The 23879-nt window shown below is 43.2% G+C and overlaps 1 protein-coding gene and 1 long non-coding RNA gene across 3 annotated transcripts; one reads left to right on the forward strand and one right to left on the reverse strand.

The window, feature by feature from the left end:
* Window positions 1-313: 313 nt before the first annotated feature.
* DLEU7 (deleted in lymphocytic leukemia 7) lies at window positions 314-17022 on the reverse strand. The gene is made up of 2 exons (XM_014572660.3): window positions 16496-17022; window positions 314-2634 (listed from the first exon to the last, which is right to left on the reverse strand). The coding sequence occupies exons 1-2, from the start codon at window positions 16973-16975 to the stop codon at window positions 2428-2430; spliced, it is 687 nt and encodes a 228-aa protein (XP_014428146.2). The 5' UTR covers window positions 16976-17022; the 3' UTR covers window positions 314-2427.
* On the forward strand, window positions 8751-23264 carry LOC142826505 (uncharacterized). 2 transcript variants are annotated; one of them, XR_012900683.1, is made up of 5 exons: window positions 8751-8917; window positions 11650-11697; window positions 15914-16026; window positions 16503-16616; window positions 17654-23264. It is a non-coding gene; the product is annotated as an uncharacterized LOC142826505 (long non-coding RNA). The 2 variants fall into 2 exon arrangements; XR_012900682.1 differs by having other exon boundaries at window positions 15914-16616.
* The last annotated feature ends 615 nt before the right edge of the window (window positions 23265-23879 follow it).

A 23879-nucleotide genomic window follows, 5' to 3' on the forward strand; every position in this document is an offset into this window, starting at 1 on the left:
CGATATCTAACACACCATGATATTAATACAGGGCACACAGAACTATAATACATTGTTTGCTTTGCAGGTCACCTTAGGAATGTTAAGTGCGTGCATTTTTGTACCTGTGTAACCGCTGAAATTTTCAGTAGTTACATGCTTACACACAAGGGGAGGAGGTGGGCGCCGGTGCTCATGGGGAGCCAGATTTTAAGCTGGCTCTCCTCATATACCAGCTCCCGACTACCCCTCCCCCCACACTGCTGCCTCAGTGTGGGGGGGCAGGCAGCTCAGGAGTCAGCACATGCGTGGAGCCAGCTTAAAAGTTGGCTCCCCATGTGTACCAGCTCCCGCCTTCCTCCATACTGCTATCTCTGATGCAGAGGCAGCAGCATGGGGACTAGGGGAGATGTGCATAATTGTGAGAGTTAATTGATGAGCCCAAGCTTGTCAGTTAACCGTATATACACGCACACATTCACATCCCTACTTCAAACTTAGCATTACGTCTACCTGACAATCCCAATATTCAACAAGGCGCATTGAAGGGGTGGTCGCTGCCACAAATATGTCCCTCCCTCCATTTTTCTTAAAGGAACTCATTCATGAGGAAGGAACTCATTCATGAGCAAGACACGCCAAGGCTTTTTAAAAAATATTTCTGCTTTGGCAATACATTTTCCCGAGTTTTCTTCCAATTTATAAACTAACTAGAAGATTTACCTGGCATTGCTCTGGTCTTTAACTCAATTAACTGCCTCTTTTCTGTATGGGTTTCTGAGAAGCAGTCCCATTCCAGGGACATCCCATTTTCCTGGCCTAATCAAACCTTTACCCTTGCTTTAAGTTGTGGTAACAGGAAGCTACATACCACATTTTGGTGATCCTAGCTCTTACTGTTTAGGAGGCGTTCTTGAACAGACAGACTCTCTCAAATATATAGTAGATACTGCACCTACTGGATTAGACAAAGCTTCATTCTAAAGCAAAGGTCTGCATTCAAACTAACACCACCAAACAAGAATTTTTATAAAGGAAGGGTTGAGAGAGTCATCATTATAGCTGTGAGACCAGCATCAGTGTAGTTTTAAAGGGGTCTGATGTGATGGAAAATATGGCAGATCAAGAAGTATATAGAGTAACATGCAGAAAGTATTCAGCTGTTGATCATACATGAGTGAGAAATCATGTGAAAATTCATTATTTTGGCACCGTGTAAAGAGACACTTTTCTACCTCATGCTCTCCTCAGAATGCCTGCATCCTTACCCAGGATAAACATTTTCCTCTATCACATGCAGCTGAAGAAAGCAGCTCAGACCAGTGTTTCTCAACCTTTTTTTTATATAAAGTACCCCATTTAAAAAAATTATAAGTACCCCCACTACCTATAAGTTTTAAGACACACAATTTTTTTTCTACCATTGCAACACATTTGTTTAAACAACTTGATCATAGCTGGGTGGGCGATGAAATTTTTGGGTGTAAAAAGTACAAAAATAATAAAGCACTGTAACACTTAAAACAAATTCAGTTTTCTCCAAATTTCAGTTGTGTTGACATATCCTCAGACTTCTCTTGTAGCACTGGTTGAGAAGCACTAGCTCAGACTATGGAAACTTCTGCTTTAGCAATAGGTGAGCAGAGTGAGTGCTGCACAATCACAAGAGCTTGGTGAGTTTTGCAATACAATTTCCACAAATATATGTTTAAATCTTTGAATACATTGCTGTAGCCACACTTTGTGCCCCTTCTGTCTGTTTTCCATTATCATACATATGGTTGACTACTGAGGGCTTTTATTTATTTATTTTTAACAGTAATGCTACTGGGTCTAAATGTTTCCCCTTTTTTCTTAATTGGCAACCTTTCAGATTAGTTGTTTCTTTGTAGTAAAGGACACTACAGAGCATCTTTAAAAAAATCAGTAAATACCATGCATACAACATGCCTTTTATGTTTTGTCCTTGTAATAAAATTACATTCTTAAGTACAGTGATTTGTCTCTGAAGTGTCAAATTAGAACAAAGAATCATCTGAGCATGTTTTCACTGGCAGTGATTCAGGTTAATAGAATTCCAAAGGTCCAGTCCTCTTCTCCACTACCATTATTTTTATTCATAGTGTCCTGATTTTAGGCGCCAACTCTATAGTCCTTGTTCATTTGGCACCCAATTCTGCAAGGTTCAGATCAACTCCTGATGCCCTCAATTCCCAACCATACTATTTTGACTCACATATTGGTGAGAGATAAAGGGTGCACAACACTTGACAGGATTGGGCTCTTGATTATGATGTCCTTACTCATGTGAAGTCAATGGGATCACTTGTACAAGCAGAGGCTGCAGAATCAACCTTTCAAATTGCACATAATTTTGGAGGCAATTCAGAGGTGCGGTTGTATCCCCATATCTAACAGATATTAGTTGTTCTTGTCTTTGCGGCTGTTTCACATCTCTGGGAGGTCTTGTAGGATTTGTCTCAGAGAAGCTTCAGCTATGGAATACAAATCGGAGGCAAAAACCGCAAGTGAATGAATCAGTTTCTCAACGATGGTCCTCAAACATAGGTGCGCTGCATGTAAGTCTCTGTCAAATCGCTGCCCCTCCCGCTGTAAAGCCAGATGACAGCAGATGTTTCTAAACTCAATGCTATCCTAAAAGTCAAACCAGAAAGAAATGAGTGACAAGTAATGCTTTAGCCACACACAGCACATTTTTCAAGGTGGAAACCTCTCATCTGAACTTTTGTCTCTTAGCTTTACACATTGCTGCAAACTGTCTTGGCGTGAAATATTGTGTCAGTTAGTTTTACTTACCTGCTTTTGTTATTAAAACCTCCCTTTCAATGAATCAATCATATAGGCATTTACCTCAAAAATACTTGCTTGTGATAACTGTCTCTGGTCTGATTTTATATACCCCGCAAACCCGAAAGACTCACTGGCCTCCCTGAACTTGCTTTGCTAGCATAATCCATGCCAGGATCTTGTGTCCACTAGGGAAAGGAATGATGTTGGACAACATGCTACTTAACATGTTCTAACTAAATAGCTTTGCATCTAGTGTAGATCATGCCAACCATGTTTTAAAAGTTAGGTGGACGTGGTTAACCTTAGGGGGATATTCACTAATGCTTTTTAAGCACAACTTATTTGTGTTCGCACCTGGTGCAAAGTAGTGTTTAACACTATGTAGGTTAGACATATTTGTTTTGTTACATAATGAATGTTCCAGACGTGCCTTAGGTGAATGTTGGTCTTTGTCCCCCTCTAGTAGCAGTTCCACAAAAGAGCTTCTTCTAGTTAATATACTTGGTCCTTTCTCTGAAATGGTAAAGGCTCATGCTTTTAGCTCTCTGAGACTTCAGATCAGACTCTGCTGTCAGCCCGAAGTAGTTCTCCAAATGCAGGTTCAAGCACCTCATGGGCTAAGGTGATGTTATTTCAGATTAAAATCCTGTTAAAACTATACACAAATGGCTGCGTCTAGACTGGCAAGTTTTTCTTCAAAAGCACCTGCTTTTGCAGAAACTTGCCAGCTGTCTACACCGGCCGCTTGAATTTCCGCAAGAACACTGACGATCTCAAGTAAGATTGTCGATGTTCCTGCGGAAATACTATGCTGCTCCCATTTGGGCAAAAGCCCTCTTGCGCAAATGCTTTTGCGCAAGAGGGCCAGTGTAGACAATGAAGTATTGTTTTGCACAAAAAAGCCCTGATCGCGAAAATGGCGATTGGGGCTTTCCTGCGCAAAACAGCGTCTAGATTGGCACAGACGCTTTTCCGCAAAAAGTGCTTTTGCGGAAAAGCATCCGTGCCAATCTAGATGCTCTTTTCCGCAAATACTTTTAACGGAAAAGTTTTTCTGTTAAAAGCATTTGCGGAAAAGAGCATCTAGATTGGCATGGATGCTTTTCTGCAAAAGCACTTTTTGCGGAAAAGCATTTGCAGAAAATCATGCCAGTCTAGACGTAGCCAAATGTGTTTAAGCCAGGCAGTATCTGCTACATTATGGGAATGTTAAAGGTGATCTGCAAGCAATACATCAAAAAGGAGTTAGCACTGAAATACATGCTGAATGGCCTCGCTATAGCAGGCAGGAATAGGTGATCGGCACAAACAGAATACTCAACTAACCATTTAACCAATTTGGTCATAGACCCCCTAGAACTCTTCTGGCATGATTTGGAAGTCTGCTGCAAGTGAAGAGATTCCATCATTGTGAAACACCCCCCAACACAAGAAAACTGGAGAGTCCTGAGGTAAGACTCTAAGGGCATGTCTATTCTTACCAGAAGATTGATTCTCAAGTGGTTGATTTTCTGGCATTTGATTTAGCTGGTCTAACATAGACCCATAAATCAAACGCTGAGGGCAGCCCCCACCGGAGTCTGGTATTCCTCCTTTTGCAAGGAGTAAGGGAAGCAAACGTTCCCATCAACCTTCCACAGTGTAGATGCCGCCAAAGCTCATCTTAAAGTAAGCCAGTTCCGTACCTTAAGCTAACCTTCCTAGGGTATGTCTACACTACGAAGTTAATTCGAACTAACAGACGTTAGTTCGAATTAACTTTAATAGGCGCTACATATACAAACCGCTAGTTCGAACTTAATTCGAACTAGTGGAGCGCTTAATTCGAACTAGGAAAACCTCATTCTACGCGGACTAATGCCTAGTTCGAATTAAGTAGTTCAAATTAAGGGCTGTGTAGCCACTTAATTCGAACTAGTTGCAGGCTTGCCCTCCCCAGCTTGCCCTGGTGGCCACTCTGGGCACCACCAGGGAAACTTGTCTGCCCCCCTCCCGGCCCCGGGAGCCCTTAAAGGGGCACGGTCTGGCTACGGTGCCCGTGCCAGGTGCAAGCCTGCCAGCACCCAGCCAGCAGACCCTGCACCTGGCACAGCACGAGCCAGCCACCCCCTGCCACCCAACCCTCCGCTTCTTCCCGGGACCAGGCTGGCGGCTCCCAAGAGCCTGCCCAGGGCCGCAAGAGGCGGGCGCCCGCCTGGTCTAGTGCGGACATCGTGGACCTCATCCACAACCTCCGCGCTAGGCACAGGAAAGCGGCCATCTAGGGCAGGAGAGCTGCCAGCCTGGCCACCCAGGAGCAGGTTTGCATGAATATCAAGGTGGTCCAGTGAGACCCCTGACCCTGAGCTTAGAACATAAAAACATAAGAATGGCCGTACTGGGTCAGACCAAAGGTCCATCTAGCCCAGTAGCCTGTCTGCCGACAGCGGTCCACACTAGGTACCCTGGAGGGGATGGACCGAAGACAATGACCAAGCCATTTGTCTCGTGCCAGCCATCTCCAGCCTTCCACAAACAGAGGCCAAGGACACCATTTCTACCCCCTGGCTAATAGCACTCCATGGACCCAACCTCCATGACTTTATCTAACTTCTCTTTAAACTCTGTTATAGTTCTAGCCTTCACAGCCTCCTGTGGCAAGGAGTTCCACAGGTTGACTATTTGCTTTGTGAAGAATAACTTTCTGTTACTAGTTTGAAGCCTGCTACCCATTCCTTTCCTTTGGTGTCCTCTAGTCCTTCTATTATGGGAACTAATGGAGAACTTTTCTTTATGCACCCTCTCCACACCACTCATGATTTTATAGACCTCTATCATATCCCCCCTCAAACTCGTCTTTTCTAAGCTGAAAAGTCCCAGTCTCTTTAGCCTCTCTTCATATGGGACCTGTTCCAAACCCCTGATCATTTTAGTTGCCCTTTTCTGAACCTTTTCCAAGGCCAAAACATCTTTTCTGGGGTGAGGAGATCACATCTGTACATAGTACTGAAGATATAGCGTACCGTAGTTTGATACTTCCCCTCCTCCTTCTTCCCCTGGCTTCCCCCTTCCAGCTCCCTCCTCCCAGGTTTTCCCTTCCACTCTCCCACCCTCTCTCTTCCCCTGTCCCACCTCCTTTTCCTAGTCTCCCCAGAGGTTAATCCCCCCCCCCCCCCCAGTTTTGTTAAATAAAGAGAGTTTCTATTTTTGAACACACGTGTCCTTTATTTTGTACATCAGGAAGGGGGGCTAGGGAGGGGTAAGTGGAAGGAGGTGAGGGAGGAATGGGGTATGAGCCCCCGATGGGGAGGACTGGAGTGGCTCTGCGGGCTCCTTGGGGAGGAAGCTGTCCTGCAGCCCCCCGATTGACCCTCCCCCCCCGGATGGCAGCCTGCGGCAAGTGCAGCTGGGCTGATGGCCGAGTGCTGTGATGTGCTGAGTGTGGGCATTCAGGGCACTCCAAGCCAGGACTGTCCCTCATCGAGTTAGACAAGTGAGCAGGGAACCCCTGAGAACTGTCTGTCTGGGGTGGGGGTCGAGTCCCTTTAAGCACAGCCCTCGGCTAGCCTGAGACAGCAGCTCCACGCTCTAAGTCCTAATCTGATGCCCTGCCGGCACTGCTTCCGGCCATCCTTAACCTCGGTTCAGGGTCCACTCAATGTGGACATGCTAGTTCGAATTAGCAAAATGCTAATTCGAACTAGTTTTTAGGTCTGGATGCACTAGTTCAAATTAGCTTCATTTGAATTAACTAATTCGAATTAAATTAGTTCGAATTAGTGTTGTAGTGTAGACATACCCCTAGTGTACTGTACACCAGGCCTCGGTGACTAACAATTTTTTTCCCTTTTTAAAAAAATGTTTTGACTGTTTCCTTGAAGGTCACTTTTTGGATCCTGCTCTACAAAGCTTCCTTACGTAGAATTCAGAAATCTTCTTGGTATAAAATTCCTTGTACAATTTCTTTGATCTGTTAATATATTTGAATAAGTAAACAACCTAGCACTGCTAACTATTCCAGGTGTCCGGCACATGGGAACTTTAGGATATGATTTTTTTAAAGTGTTTTTTTTCCTTCAGAAAAACCTGGCTATTAACTAACTGAAGTAAATAAAAAAGTTTGCTTTACTAAAAAAGCTCTTTTGTATTAAGTTTAGAACAGTGGCCTGTTGTGATCTGAAGTGATAGAGACAGCTCCACTGGTTGTTAGTTTCTATTAAAAGACTAACACAATCAATATTTTCAACAATTTCATCGAAAATGTTTTCAATTTCAGTGCAGGAGCATATCCTCCTTGCAGTTTTGTTTGTCAAGACCCATCTGTTTAGACAGATGAGTTAATACACCACATGGCACTGACAGAGCTACACCAGCATAAGAATTGCATGGCCCATTAGTTCTAAATCTCTTAAAATTAGGCCTTAAAATAGTCAACCAATCTTTAGTGCTTTAGATATTTGTCATTTAACCCTGAGCTGAATAGGTAGGCTATTATTTTTAACGCTATTTTAACTAGAATATACACTAAATTACACTTGCTAGTTAATGATGATGCTACCCTTAACAAGACTCCATTAAAGAAGATAAAGACTCTTTATGTCAATCTATTTTCACTCTGAACTGCTAAATAGATAACAAGCAGATCTTTGTGGTTTGTAGTCAAGAAGATTGATCTAGTGGATTTCCTATGAAGTTGGAATCTAGAAGTTTCTGAATTCCAGACCTGCTCAGTAGACTGTTTTATAAAGTAGGCTTTTTTTACCAAAAATATTCTGGGGTGTCTATTCCCAGTTTAGCTCCACAAGTCGCAGCAATGAAAGGCGAGTGCAGACAGTGTTGCAGACATTCATTAGCATTTTAGCCACCATGTTGTGTATACCTGCTGCAACTTTAGACAATATAGTGGTAGAAATGCCTGCAGCCATCCAGTGCCTTGTCTTCAATACTGCTGATACTGTTGGTAGAAGTGAAGCAATGGTGGACATTTTTGGCCAAATGCTAGTGTGGACTAAGGCTGTTAACTAGTGGTTAATTGACTAGTCAAGTAGTCGATGGAATTTCCATCAACTACTTGACTAGTCGATAGGCACTTCCGTATTCTTCCTTTGAAATGTACAAGAGCCCCACAGGTGCCAGCTTTGGAATGCACAAGAGTCCCCAGCGGGAGCTATTATGCATTTCAAAGCAGCAGCACAGCATGGAGCCCGGGGTCAGCTGCTGCTGCTTTGAAATGCCACACAGAGCCATGGTCAGCTGAGTATTCCCCAGTTGACACCGGGCTCCGGCACGGCATTTCCACAGAACCCAGGATCAGCTGGGGAATCCTCAACTGACCCTGGGTTCCATTTCCCCAGAAATGGACTCCCCAGCTGACCCTGGAGCATTACACAGCTGAGTCTGGGCTCAGCTGTGCAGCGCTGCTACTTTCAAGTGCCCCTTCCCCTCTCCCCCCACCCCCTTTGCTGCCTCTATCTGATAGAGGCAGCAAGGCATGGTGGGGCAGGGAGAAATCAACTAGTCGACTAGTGGATTAACTATCTGTTAAGCATTTGCTTATTGGATAGTCAACTAGTCTTTAACATCCCTAGTGTGGACATGGTCAGTGTATAGCTTCAGGCACCTCGTTTATATACCAAATAACCCAATATTTTTATCATGTTTAAGCACAATGCTAAACCTGGTAGGGCCCCAGCCATATAATAAAATGGATTATAAAGGCAAGGCAGAACTAAACATTTGTATTGCATCTGTAGCACTCTGAAATGGGGCCTATAGGTGCTACCATATTACAAATTAAAACAAATCATAATGCCCCGATCTTGAAAAAAAAAAAAAAAGCAGAACTAAAATTTTTAATGGAATTACAGGATGGTTTGGTTCCATCAGGATGAGCAAGTGTAATCCACGCACTTAATAGGGAGCTATCTCTTTAAGACACCCCTGTGGGGGGAGGTAGGAGGGAGTTGAGTGTTACCGGTACTGGGCAGATTCAGCACTCCACCCAGAAGTTTCTGGAGTTGGGTCCAGTAATTTGGGGTCAAACTTCATGAGCAAGCAGGCAGGGCAGATGCTTTTCTAAGGCCTGTGTGGCCTGGAGGAAGCTAAGCCAGGAGCAGAGAACTGGCTGCTGTTCCTCACTCTGCAGCAGGTAGTGATGTTGTTACTCTCTACCAGGGATCAGGACAATGCTTAGAGCTAGGGGAACCTGGGAGGGAAAATAACTTCTGTGTTGTCTGCTTTAGATGCTGTTTTGATTTTAGTCAAACTGTTCTAGTTTACTTTCTTAGTCTGTGATATTCTTCAGCTCCTCTGTGAATGTAGCAATGGGGAAAGAGTCATTTCCATGTTGTCAAGTATCAGAGAGGTAGCCGTGTTAGTCTGAATCTGCAAAAGCGACGAAGAGTCCTGTGGCACCTTATAGACTAACTGAAGTGTAGGAGCATAAGCTTGCGTGGACAAAGACCCACTTCGTCAGATGCATCTGACGAAGTGGGTCTTTGCCCACGAAAGCTTATGCTCCTACACTTCAGTTAGTCTATAAGGTGCCACAGGACTCCTCGTCGCATTTCCATGTTGTTATTCTCAATGGTTTTTTTTCTTGTAATAGGGTTTCTTTAAGTCTGTCCACTTGTGAGCTAACTGACTAGTTAATCAGTGAGCTGGCTGCCTAGCAGTGACCATAGCAGAGGAAGAGTCTGCCTGGACTCCAACTTAGTAGTGCCTACAAGCAAATGGAGAGAGACTTCAGTCGCAGCATATGGTGCAGATTTGATATCAGAGGCACAATCTGAGACTTTGGTGAACTTTTCTTACTGTGTTTGTGCGGACTGAACTGTTCAAATTTCACTTTTAGTTTTATCTTTACTTATGTTTATTGTAATTATAGATATTATTTGTGGGGTATAAAATAGCTGTGTTCTGTTGTAGGAATTAGATTATTTGTTTCTTCATAAAATTTTATGAAGTTATTTAATTAAATTCATTATTTTGGAACTTGCATGTAGAGAGGCTGAGACTGTGCAATCCTTGCTGAAATTCCTTACAGACTAAACTTTGGGTCTCCAGTACTGCAGTGAAAGTGGGGGTTTCTTTAGACATTGGAGAAGGGCAGTGAAGTCTAGCCCACTCAAGGTTACACAAGTGCAATCAATGTTAGTTAATGTCTGGGTAAAATATGTTGGGAAGATAGTGCTTTAATTTCCTTACCTTAATTTGCTCATCTATAAAATAGACATAAATAAGCATTATTACACAAGCGACGAGGAGTCCTGTGGCACCTTATAGACTAACTGAAGTGTAGGAGCATAAGCTTTCGTGGGCAAAGACCCACTTCGTCAGATGCATGTAGTGGAAATTTCCAGAGGCAGGAATAAATATGCAGGCCAGGATCAGGCTGGAGACTCTGGAAGAATTTCACCATGATTTCAACAGCTTCCACCCCACCATCAACCTCAGCATGGACCAATCTACACGGGAGGTCCATTTCCTGGACACCACGATACAAATAAGTGACGGTCATATCAATACCACCCTATACAGAAAACCTACCGACCGCTATACTTACCTGCATGCCTCCAGTTTCCATCCCGGACACACCACACGATCCATTGTTTACAGCCAAGCACTGAGGTACAACCGCATATGCTCCAACCCCTCAGACAGAGACCTACACCTACAAGACCTTCAACAAGCATTCTGTAAACTGCGATACCCACACGAGGAAGTGAGGAGACAGATTGACAGAGCCAGACGTGTACCCAGAAGCCTCCTGCTACGGGACAAGCCCAAGAAAGAAACCAACAGAACACCACTGGCCATCACCTATAGTCCCCAGCTAAGACCTCTCCAACGCATCATTAGTGATCTTCAGCCCATCCTGGACAATGATCCCTCGCTCTCACAGGCCTTGGGAGGTAGGCCGGTCCTTGCCCACAGACAACCCGCCAACCTGAAGCATATTCTCACCAGCAACTACACACCGCACCATAATAACTCGAACTCAGGAACCAATCCTTGCAACAAACCTCGGTGCCAACTCTGCCCACATATATACACCAGCAACACCATCACAGGACCTAACCAGATCAGCCATACTGTCACTGGTACATTCTCCTGCACATCCACCAACGTAATATATGCCATCATGTGCCAACAATGTCCCACTGCTATATACATCGGCCAAACAGGACAGTCCCTACGTAAAAGAATCAATGGACACAAATCTGATATTAGGAATGGCAACATACAAAAACCTGTAGGGGAACACTTCAATCTTCCTGGACACACAATTGCAGATCTAAAAGTAGCCATCCTGCAGCAAAAAAACTTCAGGACCAGACTTCAAAGAGAAACTGCTGAGCTACAGTTCATCTTTAAGTTTGACACAATCAACTCTGGATTAAACAAAGACTGTGAATGGCTTGCTAACTACAAAAGCAGCTTCTCCTCTCTTGGAATTCACACCTCCAGATCAGCTGCTAGAAGTGGGCCTCATCCTCCTTGATTGGATCCACCTGGTCATCTCCAGCCTGATCCTGGCCTGCATATTTATTCCTGCCTCTGGAAATTTCCACTACATGCATCTGACGAAGTGGGTCTTTGCCCACGAAAGCTTATGCTCCTACACTTCAGTTAGTCTATAAGGTGCCACAGGACTCCTCGTCACTTTTGCAGATTCAGACTAACACGGCTACCCCTCTGATACTTGACATTATTACACAGGGATGCTGAGTGAATTAGCTAGTATCTGAAAAGCATTTGGAAAATACAAGCATTATACAGGTACAAAATGTTATTTCCTCAGAAAATTATAAATCTGTTGGTTTTCTCATGTTCCCCCTCATTTCTATCCCCCTCCCTCTCTTTTACATTTGTGAAAAGTGCCAGAGTGACAACACTGAAGACTGAAGTCCTCTGTCTTCAGAAGAGGTATATCGCAAGCTTCCCTGCCAATAGACCTCAACTTCTTCCATAGTCAGTTTTCATATTAATTACTGCAAGAATGAAAATTCTTTGCTAGGAGACACAGGAATTATGTTACAATCTCAAACTACAAAAAACAGTGTGTGCTCATGGGGTTAATTGGTTTAATCTGTGGTGGCAGGTAAAGATTGGCTTTTTTTTAAAGGTGGCAGTTTTTAAAAAAATTGTGATGGAAGTTGATTTTCTGGTTACCATCACCACTAATCCTCTCTTTGTGAATCAGCATCTGGTCTACTGTAGAGCCAGTTGCTCTGTGGTAAAAATGAACCTTTCCTCTGGGTCAGAAAGCAGCCATCAGAAAATATGATTTTATGAAGTGTAATTACAAAAACTTTATTGCAATGATTATTAGTGGTGGAAATGACGTGAGAAAAGAGCACTGTGCTTGGGTTACTAAGCACTGTAACCTACCTGTTTTCTGAGTGATACGCATTACAGTATTTTTCAAAGATTATCATAGCTAAGAAGACTAGCTGCAGTACAGAGCCTAGCTCTTCTAATCCTCCAGTTTGAATCTGGTTTAGGTCAACAGTGTCTGATGTTGCATCTGTTGGTTGCTGAGTGAACATATGGTTTCAGTTCCCTTCCCTGAATACTGCTCTCAAAATAGCAGAAAAAACAAACAAAAAACCAACAAACAGTGGCACTGACGTTGAAGGTCTGAGCAGAGAGACTACGGATGCAGACCCTGATTCTGCAAAGAGTTCCACATGGGCACACTCCTGTGTTTGCTCAGAATCCCATTCCTTTTCCTGGTATTTATTACCATAGTTCTATTGATTTCCATGCAGCTATCTATGTCAGTTTATATCGCTTGAGGATTTTACACAGTGAGGCAACATAGGCATAAGGGTGCACCCAGATGGATCAATTTCCTTATAATCATGGAGAATGACTTGCCCTCTCATGCCTAGCAACAGAACACTAGTGGAGTGACATAGGGAACTTGCATTGTCAGAGAGTTTTCCCTTTCCAGTGTCAGTCTAGCACCTTTCACACACACATTTAAAAAAAATACCAAAACTGTTTTGACACTGAGTTATTTGAACTTCCTAGTGTAATTTATAATCCATTTCCAGCTGGCTGAGATCCAATTTAGTCCAATCTAATCCGTTATACATTTCTGAGTTAGTAGCACTTTTGTGACCCCCTCAGTTACTCCAGCTAAGGAGGCAGGATGTTATTAAAGAATAGTGATAATGAAATCTACACTTTCCCACATCACGGGCAAGCCGCACACTCCCATTTCAGGAAACTTTTCGTGTTATGTTTTCTCTTCAACTACATACACAGTGCTGCCTAAAATATAAAATCTCCTACTTCTAGTGCTGACTGATCTGTTCATCCTGGAAATGCATAATTATAGGAGAGTTTATGCGCACACAATTTTAGTGTGGATATCTGAAATCCAAAGACACTAAGTATATTGTTTGTTGCTGATGATACCAGTAAGTGGCCTCTCAAACTTAAAGGGAGGTCCATCAGAATTCTCACACACCTCCCATCTCAAATTAACCCTGAGCCAGGCTTCCCAGACCAATATTGTCTGATATAGCCTGAAAGTTGTAAAAGCATTGCTTTCAGGTCCGTGGTAGTCTCTGGAGTAGACAGGTTTTACTATTTTATAATGCCAGTTGCTTGGATCTCTCTTTTTTTTTTTCCCCCATAAGCCACGTTGCTATATTTTTGGACCACTTTTATAGCAGTCAGTGAGTTTTTTCAACTGAACCTGACAAACTATAAATAAGACCATCAGATTCATTTCTGGACTGTCAGCTGTAGGAAGTAATGAATATATTGTATTATGATGGAGGCCAGGTTGGCCATTTAGCACTTAAGAGTGTTTTTGCACTCTGGGGAGGATTGTGTTTTGGCTGTAGAAGGTGTGACTGAATGGACATCCTATCAACAGCTGCTCCTTTTATTCTGTTTGAGAGGTTATGGCCCTCTCATCTGAGAACTGTAGGTAAAAGTTCAGTTGTAAGAAGATTTTTCATCTAAATTTCCCAGCAGGGTGAACATGTAAACTGAATCCTTGGAAACCAACTGTTTTAAAACTAAACTCTGCACTAGTGAAATTACTCACGGCTAACAGACCAAGTTAAATGACTCCAATTTTATGGAAACACACCACAGAATTTTTTTGACCATAGAAACTGATTCAAGAAAACCCCAGTGTTCAATTGGTCTGATAATGGGCATTCCCTGGGAAAAAAAAATCTAGCCTGACTTCAAGTAGAATAGTAATAGGAAAATCCAACGTCAGCTTTTCATCTAAAAACACAAGGACATCTAAAACATAGTCACATAAGCAGATATTAAAGCTCTTCTGGGAAAGAACAGTAAAATATAAAACCTTTTGTTAGTATGTACTATTTAAGAATATTTTTACATATCAGCAATGACAGTGCCATGTTTATACAGGCAGTCCCCGGGTTACATGGATCCGACTTACATCGGATCCCTACTTACAAACGGGGTGAGGCAACCCTGCACTAGCTGCTTCCCCCCAGCAGACCAGGGAGACACGAAGCTAGCGCCCCCCCCCCCCCCCCCCCCAGCAGACCAGGGAGATGCAGAGCGGCTTTTCTCAGCAGACACCTCAGCTTGAGAATAAAGGACTGAGGGAAGTGAGGTGTGGGAGAATAAAACTGAGTTCTGGAGAAATGTTTGGCTAGAGTTTCCCCTACAATATGTACCAGTTCCGACTTACATACAAATTCAACTTAAGAACAAACCTACAGTCCCTATCTTGTACGGGGACTGCCTGTAGTTAATATTGCAGCAATCCAATAAACAATTGTAGATGCGTTTTTCACTAGCATAGGAATGCTAAGTCTACCCATTTGAGCTGATTTTTTTAAGTGCTGTCCTTTTCACTTCACACAAGGGTTTTTCCTTTTCCACCCTCTTGCACCTCACAAGTGAATTTATTTCTGGTGAAAGTGTAACCCACACACGTAGGCTATGTCTACACTGCAGAGCTTTTTCAGAACAGTTTCTGAAAAAGCAGACGCGTTCTTTCGGCATCTCTATGTTCCTCATTGTATGGGGAATAAGGGATGTTCTGAAAAAGGAGGTTTTTTTCTGACATTTGGCCCAGTGTAGATGGGCCAAGTTTTGGAAAAGCCTCTTTCGGGGAAAAATGATAGGCAAATTGTGGTTCGCAATTTGCTTATCTTTTTCCGAAAAAAACCTGTAGTGTAGAAATAGCCCTAGTGTGGTTCACTGTTCCATGTAGTGGCACTTGGACCACTTACAGCAGGAGATAAGAATAAGGGAGTTCTACAGCACAAGCTAGGAGGTAGCTGGCTTTATACCTCAAGCTGTAGTGACTCCTACATCAAACTCTAGAGCTCTCAGGATCAAATCTGCCCCCTGGTAGTTACAAAAGGTCTTGGATTAATATTGTGGGAGCCTGAAATAATCTAGATGAAAATTTTCAAAAATAGCTTATAATTTTTGGGTGCCTCAGTAGCTGAGTGCCCAACTTTCGAGAGACCATGGTTTTCATTTTCAGAAGAGCTGAGCAGCTGCAACTTTAGTTGAAGTCAGGGGAAGCATGGGAGCTTAGCACTTCTGACAAATCAGATCCCTGACATGTCTCAGACTAACTGGATACCCCAAAACTGAGGCACCTAAAATCAGAAACAAGTTTTGAAAACATTGACCTTGTTTTTTTCACTGAACAGATATGGCTCCAGCTGCTGGTAGCAGAGCAAACTTCCCCCTTCCTCCTCCTCGCATTGCCCTGCCAATGCCAATCTGCACCTGGAGGTTTTACCTGCTAAGGTGAAAGGGGAGAGTCATCCATACATTGGTTCAGTTTATGGCCTCTCTGTTAGGAAGCTCAACAAGAATGCAAACTGGAGTGAAATGTGCTTTTTGTGATGTATACATCTGCCATTAAAAATTGGATGGAGATTACAATTCATTTTGTACATCATTCTAAGGTAATGACTTTTGGCCACAACCAACAAGGACCAAATGTAAACCTAGAGACCAACAGGTGATGGATTCTGTATCACACTTTCATGAATTACCCAGTTCCCTGTGCATGGCCTTTTCTCGACTTTCAAAGGACCACAATTTTTTTTCTTGTGAGAATATGCAGCAAAATGAGGACCTCTTCTTACACATGTTCACTAAATCTCAACTATAGATATAACTTTCTCATTCTGGAATCAGAGAACTGGAAGGGACCTTGAAAGGACATCAAGTCTACTCCCCTGCACTCCTGGCAGTACCAAGCATCATCCAGGCCATCCCTAACAGGTGTTTGTCTAACCTGCTCTTAAAAAAAATCTCCATATGCTCTAGTTCTTTTATTTAATGAAAACCCACATTCCACTTACAAGTCACTCTTCATCATTATTGACTGGGGCTCTTCAGGTATTATAACAGCACATGGAAGTTTTTTGAGACTTCACATGGAAAATGTAAATATCTCCTTAAAAAATCTCTTATGCTTCCTAATTTATAGTTCAAAGCATAACTAACCCCAACTAGAACAAAAGAGTGTTTGTATCCACTACCGCTATTGTGCTAACACAAAGAATTGGCATTGACTTTATGAATAGTTTGTAAACTCTGTGCAACCTTAACATGATTTGGATTAATTTAATGTAAATAAAATTGCTCCAGTCAGTCTGACAAGACCCAGCATATAGAAAGATGCCCCAATCAGCACAATTAACTGCTCATTTGCAGAAGGAAGCAAATCCTTTGATCTCTCACTACTTACTTTTAAGTGAATAGGAAAAGGATGTTCCTGAAAGAGAGGCAGCAGGAGAGTCTGTTCCACACTGACAAGCTGGGATGTTGAATCTACCATTCGGGACAGCATGCTGTGCACAGCAATCTGTGTAAGTGTTTGGGGCCTGGCTGGGACCAGCTGTTTTGAATCTTTTGGTCCAGGCTCATCTGGGCTAGAAAGAGCCAGGGATCCACATGCTTCTTCTTTCTCAGAGCTTTTGTTTAATGGTTTTTTGCCTTCCTCTTGCTCCTTCTGAATCCAGCTAGACCTGGCAGCTTCCAGACCCTGTCCCATGCCATGCAGAGACAGGGCAGACACACTTATGTTTGGCAGTTGAGAGGCCTGATCCAATTTGTAGTGGGGATGGCAAACTCTAGCCTCCTCATCTTGCTTGTGCAAGAGCTGCAGGGTTTGGAGAGCAATCACCTGGTGGTTGAGAGACAGAATTAAAGGTACTGATCTAGCCATCAGCTCTCTTGCTTCTTCTCTGTCCACAGACCAGAGTGGAGTGTTTTTTAAGCCTTGTTTGGCCTTTTCCCTCTCCCTCCTGCCCACCCTTTTGTTTCTTATCTCTTCTCCCTGTGGGTGGCCGACTGCCCCTCCCCTTCAACCTGGGGTTAATAGCTTTGGTTCATTTTAACACTTGTTTAAAGATCAGCCTTTCACTGTATTTCTTGGACCCAAGTTCCATTAAGCTTCTTGTGTATGTTTTCAAACCGAGGTTTCCTTTGGTTTCTGAATAGCTACTTGCATATGCACTGTGTTTTGTGTGACTGCTTAATGTAACATGTTTCTTGTAAGGCATTGGCACTAGTTGGTATAAATGGACTCCGCTGGGATGAGATTACCTACTCAACCTCATTTGGGCGGGAAGGTGAGGGAAGGAAGGGAGACTTGTTTTGCTCTCATGTGTAAGCAGTTTTGAAAGTCTTGCGCTCTCTCTCTCTCTCTCTCTCTCTCATTGGCAATGAATGATTTTACAATGTGTTTCAGTGAGTAATTTTAAAATTAGAGTCGGGCCAGAAGCAAAACTTTACATCCAGACACCTCCAATCTCTGGGAATGTTAAGAGCTCTGGCTGAACTCTGTGTATCATCAGACTTACAGTAGTTTAATTGTTTTTTTCATTCACATTGCCTCTGACAGACAACTGAAGCAAATAAACAGTGTAAACAACTTCTGGATTGGCACTGGTTTCCTGAGAAAATGGAGTGCTTGCCTCAAGGAAAATGGACACTTGTGAGATGGATAATCAATTGTTTATATATAAAAGCTGAAATTGTTGTTGGTAAAGTTAAAATTTTTATTTCTCTGCTTTTATTAGTGCTTTATTATGAATTCAAGGTGCACCAAATAATTTAAACCTGTAAGCTTGCCAGTGCTCTGTTTAGAGCCAGTTAAAATCCCTATTCACGCAGGAAAATAGTTGGAAATAGGAAGGGTGAAAGAGCCCCACCTGAAATAACTTTAAAAAAAAGGCATTTCTGGCTTTGGAAAATGAGCCAGAAGGATCCTATATGTCTTCATATATGGTCCCCAGGAGACTTAAAACTGTAAGATTTTATGCTAAACCTATTTCTGTGCTGTGAAACCAGGGACAGCTGTACAAATATTTGCTGTTTTTAATTAAACCTAACATTGCTACTTCCTTGATTTAAGTTAGGGCAAAGGACTGGCAATTTTATGCTTTGATAGATGAGGGAAAACAGTTGTGGGTGCTGTGTTTTAGAAAAATGTTATAAAACAAGTAATCTGAGGGGAAAGGCCTGAACGACTATCAGAGTGCAACCCTTGTGCTTTCTCCGTCAAATTTTTTTCCTCTCTTAACCATTCAGCAAAAGTTGCTACTGGAATTCTGGGGGTTTTTTTCCTTGAAAAACGTACATCTAAACTTCTCATTTGGTCCCAAATTAAACATTAGCTCATGTTCTCTTATTTTCACATTCTTTATAAATGTAAAGAAGTTTGCTTTGATCGGGAATCCAGTTCTGCATTCTAATGCTCTACTGAGGCCAGCTGGCTCAGTGCCTTGCAGTGCTTCCACTGGGGAATTACTGCTCTTCACTGCCCCTTATTCCAGGATCTGCTTCAACGTCATAATCTGGCCCATAATTGTAACCCAGGAAGTGGGTTTTAGATAGGAGAAAAGTTGCTCTTTTTTTTTTTAAAGGCAAGGCAAATTTTTCAATCTAAACATGAAATAGCTAGTCCAAAAAAGAATCTATATGAATTGAAATTGCGCTAGAACTAATACAGCATTTCTCTCAAACTGCTGAATTTATTTCAGAGAAATCTGCTCAACTTTGAGAGGTTCAAGATTAATCAATAGAGATGTCATTGAGGCAATGTGGGCCAGGGGATGATGCACCGGGCTGGGACTCAGGAGATCTGGCTTTTGTTCTTATTCTGTCAGTCATAATGCAGGACCTTGAACAAAGTCACTTCACCTCTTGGTGGCCCCTTCCAACCTTTGTGTAGTTAGATTTATAGCCCTGACTTGGATTTTGCCAGCTGCTGGAACTCTGGACTGAACCTCTGGAAGGTCATATCCCATGAACTACAACAGTGGCAACTAGAGCCTCTGTCACCACACCATTTCCCAGGGTGCTTGGAGACAGACTGAACTAAACTCCTGCTAACGCTGTGGAGAGGCTTCTGTGATCTAGACAGGCAGTTTGCTAGGCCAGTAATGAGCCAGGGCTGCTCAGCCCCAGTGGGAGGGGAAAGCCTGAGTTTGAGCTAGCATTCTGTTTGTTTTCAGTATTAATCCAATGTTGGTCAGCTGAGTCCAGACACCCATTATGTACCTATCTCCTGCAGTTCTACAGATCAGTTAATGCCTCACAGAGGGGCTGGGGAGGTTTCTGACGGGGCTTGGGCTGCAGGCTGGCTGTACTAAGTTGGATTAGTTAAATCTAAGGTGGTTGGAGCAAGGTTAAGTTTGGATGAACTTCCCAGTATTTTGTTTGAAATGGAAAAATGAAGTTTTAGAATGAATGGCTGTCTACACTGGCATGAATTTCCGGAAATGCTTAAAACGGAATACTATTCCATTTTCAGTTTTTCCGGAAAAGGAGTGTCTACATTGGCAGGCTGCTTTTCCGGAAAAGCCCTTTTTCCAGAAAAGCGTCTGTGGCCAATGTAGATGTGCTTTTCCGGAAAAGAGCCCCGATTGCCATTTTCGCGATCGGGGCTTTTTTCCGGAAAAGACTACTGGGCTGTTTACACTGGCCCTTTTCCGGAACAGTGTTCCGGAATAAGGACTTATGCCCAAGCAGGAGCAGAATAATTTTTCCGGAATAGCAGCTGATTTTGTACAGTAGAGCATCGTTGCTTTTCCGGAAATTCAAGGGCCAGTGTAGACAGCTCGCAGCTTATTCGGGAAAAGCGGCTGATTTTCCGGAATAAGTGGCCCAGTGTAGACACAGCCAATATGTTTGGGATTGAAACGGCTATTTGTTTTGAAAGGAACATTAATTTATACTAAATAAATCAAAAATTAAACAAATGAAATCTTGAAATCTTCATAATGAAATATTTAAATAGCTCCAATCTGATTTTTTTTTTATTTAGATATTTTTGGTTTACAAAACCATTCAAGAGGTCAGGTTTTCATCCTGAATCAGGATGGGAAATTTTTTCAAAACTCTTAAAAATTCTCAAAGGAGGGGAAAAACATTTCCTGACCAACTCTATTTATAACAGAAACTCTGCTACAATCTTATCCTTGGTCTATACTAGGGAGTTATTTTGTAATAACCTCCTTATTGCAAAATAACTACTCCCCAGAGTCTATTAAAGCAATTAGAGCCCCAGGAAGCACTGGGGAGTGAGTCTAAGTCAAGGTAGAGCACAGGGCCGTAACAAGGTCAAGGCGAGTGAGGTACTTGCCTCGGGCGCATAGCTGAGGGGGTGCAAAAAAACCCCAGAAAACTAATTTTAAGACAGTGCTGCTTCCCTCCCCCACCCATTAGCATCGGCTGGCCCGCAGTTTACATGTCAGGCTGCACGTTGCTGCTCTGCGATCCAACAGTCACCAGCCCTGGCGGCCACTCGGCACATCATCTGTTTCCGCGCTGTGCGGGTGGCCAGGTACCTGTTCAGCCTCACCAAACGCTGCCTTAAGGTGCCTAGCGCAGTTCCCAGGCATGGGGCAGGGGGAGAAGAGGCTCAGATTGCCCTGCACAGGCAGAGGTGCAGCGGGTGAGGTGGGGGTGTCAGGCTGGGAGCTAGGACTCCTGGGTCTTGTCTCACCTCTGCCAGAGGAGTGGCTCTAGGTCTTAGGGGTATGTGATTAGAGCTGGGGGTCTGGGAGCTATGATCCCTGGATTCTAGGGGTTGGGGTCCAGGCCCTTAGCCTGTTGGAGTCATGGTTTCCCCACCAAAAACTGGATCCCATGCTGCTGAGCTGCCTGTGCTAAGTGCTTTGAATGTGCTACACACACCAAGGGGACAAATCGGTGGCTGTGGCTTCTTGAGAGAGAAGTTTTAGTAAACGAAAATTAAGAACTACTTTCGAGCATCCATGGGTCAGCAGAGATTATCAAATATGTCCATCTTATCAATAGAACATGAGGTAGCAAATAATATTAATTTCAACACAATTATTGATGTTTGCCTCATTAAAAGTGCACAAATACTTAATAGTACCTGACATAGTGATATTTTATAATTATATGTATTGATTATTTATGTAGATCTCATAACTATAATAAACGTTATTATTGTTAATGTATTTCCCCTTTTTCTACAAAATAACTACTATGAATATATTCATATAAGCAGGGTCAGGATAAGCTCTACCCTGACATCTGCTGGTGAATTGTGGCGAGTGGTGCAAAAAGACTTCAGGGGCTGATCTCATTTGCATAGGCACATCCACCCTGCCTAGTATGTGCTCACAGCAGCCCAAATGGTCACTTTGGCCACTGTGGGATCCCCAGTCTCTCTGTTATTGAGGGAGGGGGATAAAGTGTTGTTACCCTGATTATGTGAATCAAGGATAATGGACTAGTGGAACTGTTAATGACAGAGGGATTCACAATAAACTAAGTAGCACTCGCTAGACAAGGGGCATGGGTTCTAAATCCAGTCAAGTTGAGAGAGGTTGGGGACAGGTCTTTGTACCTGATGGTGGGGGTCTGTCTAAGGGCCTAAAAAACACTGATAGCACCCCCTCCTCTCTCTACTGTGGAATATCAAAGCTAATTTGGATTCCATTAGGAGTCTAGTATGCGAGCTGCTGAGCTGACTTCACTGTGGGCCAATGGGGTGCTAGCCCTGAGGCTCCTCTATTATGTGCTGAAGAGCTGAAATCACTGGTGCTGTGGGGAGCCTGATGCTATACTGCTGAGCTACTAGCAGAGCAGCTTGCGGGGACAAGCGTAGGCGGCCAGCAGAGTGGTTTGTGGGGACAACTGGCAAGCGCAGGTGGCCAGCAGAGCGGCTGGCGGGGATGACCGGCGGGCAGCCAGTGGAGCAGCTGCAGGAGCAACCAGCTGGCGGCCAGGGGCGTGGGCTGAGACGGCCGGCAGAGCAGAGCAGGGCAGTGCGTGGGGCGGCTGAGATGGCTCACGGGACAGCAGGTGGAGTATGGCAGAATGACTCGTGTTGATGGTGGCAGCAGACCCCTACGGAGAGGCGGAGCCATCGGTGGACCACGTAAGGTGTATCACCCTCAGCCCCCTCCAGGTTGGGATGGTAAAACTTTTGAACCCTGGGATGGCACTGACCCGGGGCAGAGACTTTTGGGGTGTTGGACTTTTGGGGACTTTGGGTGATTCGTGGCTGGGGGGTGGGTCTTTGGTCATGTTTGGTCTATGAATCCAAGTTGTGGTGTTTTCCAAATTTAATGTTGAGGTTGGTTATCTCATGTTATTAAAGATTTGCTGCTATACCGAGACTCTGTGCTTGCGAGAGGGGAAGAATTGTCTCTTTGAGGCACCCGGGGGTGTATGTAAGACTTCCTAGGTCACTAGGTGGGGGTTCGAGCTAGTGTTGTATTACCTTTTTGGGAGGAGACCCCCTAGATACTGAACCCGGCCCTTGCTGCTATTAACTTGGCCTGGCAGAAGGGCTACATACACATGATGGAGTGCAATTTTTTATTCTTGCCTCACGCAAAATGAGCTAGTTATGGCACTGTTAGTGCAAACACAATAATGGAGCCTGCTTTGGACTAATTTCGAGGCTTCCCCATAGTGGGGACATGCTATTTTGATTTTATTTTGGGAGTTATTTAAAATTGTTATTTTGAAATAATTTCCTTGTTGACATGCCCTTAAGTATAGAGGAACTATCTTCACTCTATAATAAAACTTACTTCAGAAAAATGCATTAGTCTTAATATCACCTCACTTTCAGATTCTTGGATGAAAGGTGCTGTATAATCATGATAAATAAATTTATCATCTTCGATTATTTTAAGGGGGCACTCTTTTGAGATGTAGGCCTTGATCTATCAATTGATTTAGTATTCAGGTGGTGTACAACATGTATGTAGAGTTTCACTGAATTCAGTGGGGCCCCATCTAGGCAGAGGGGCTCCAATTGCTGGGTCTGGGCTATACATTTATACATATATAGACTCTTACAGAAAAAGTTGTTCAAGAATGACTAGCAGAACTTCTACAGTTCTCAAGCATGAATAAAGTGGTTTTTATAGACATATAGGCTATGTCTACATTGGCAAGATTTTGCGCAAATACTTTTAATGCAAGAGTTTTTGCGTTAAAGTATTTGCGCAAGAGAGCGTCTACACTGGCATGTGCCTTTGCGCAAGAGATGTGCTTTTGCGCAAAAGCATCCGTGCCAGTGTAGACATTCTTTTGCGCAAGAAAGCTACGATGGCCATTTTAGCCATCGGGCTTTCTTGCTCAAGAAATGAACGTTGCCTGTTTACACTGGCCTCTTGTGCAAGAACAGTTGCGCAAAAGGGCTTATCCCTGAGTGGAGCATCATAGTTCTTGCACAAGAAGCACTGATTTCATACATTAGAACGTCCGTGTTCTTGTGCAAGTACTCCCCGCCAGTGTAGACAGGCAGCATGTTTTTGCACAAAAGTGGCCGCTTTTGCACAAAATCATGCCAATGTAGACACAGCCGTAGAGGTTTTAGCAGGAATTACGTAAATTAAAAAATGTGTTTTGTGTGAAATGGGAGAAAATGACAAAATGCTCTCTGGTATTTTTTTAGCAAATTCTTATATAAAGACTACTAGAAGAAAAAAAATTGAAGCCAATTTTTATTTGCAACATCAGTCTCCCTCTCTGTTCATTGTTTACTTGTGTACTTTGTGGTTTCTTGAGGATACTGTGTCTCAAGGAAAACAGGAAGCGACCAAATTTCAAATTAATGTTTGTTAAAGATATTG

The sequence above is a fragment of the Pelodiscus sinensis genome, chromosome 1, assembly GCF_049634645.1.
Source record: "Pelodiscus sinensis isolate JC-2024 chromosome 1, ASM4963464v1, whole genome shotgun sequence".
Classification (NCBI taxonomy): Eukaryota; Metazoa; Chordata; order Testudines; family Trionychidae; genus Pelodiscus; species Pelodiscus sinensis.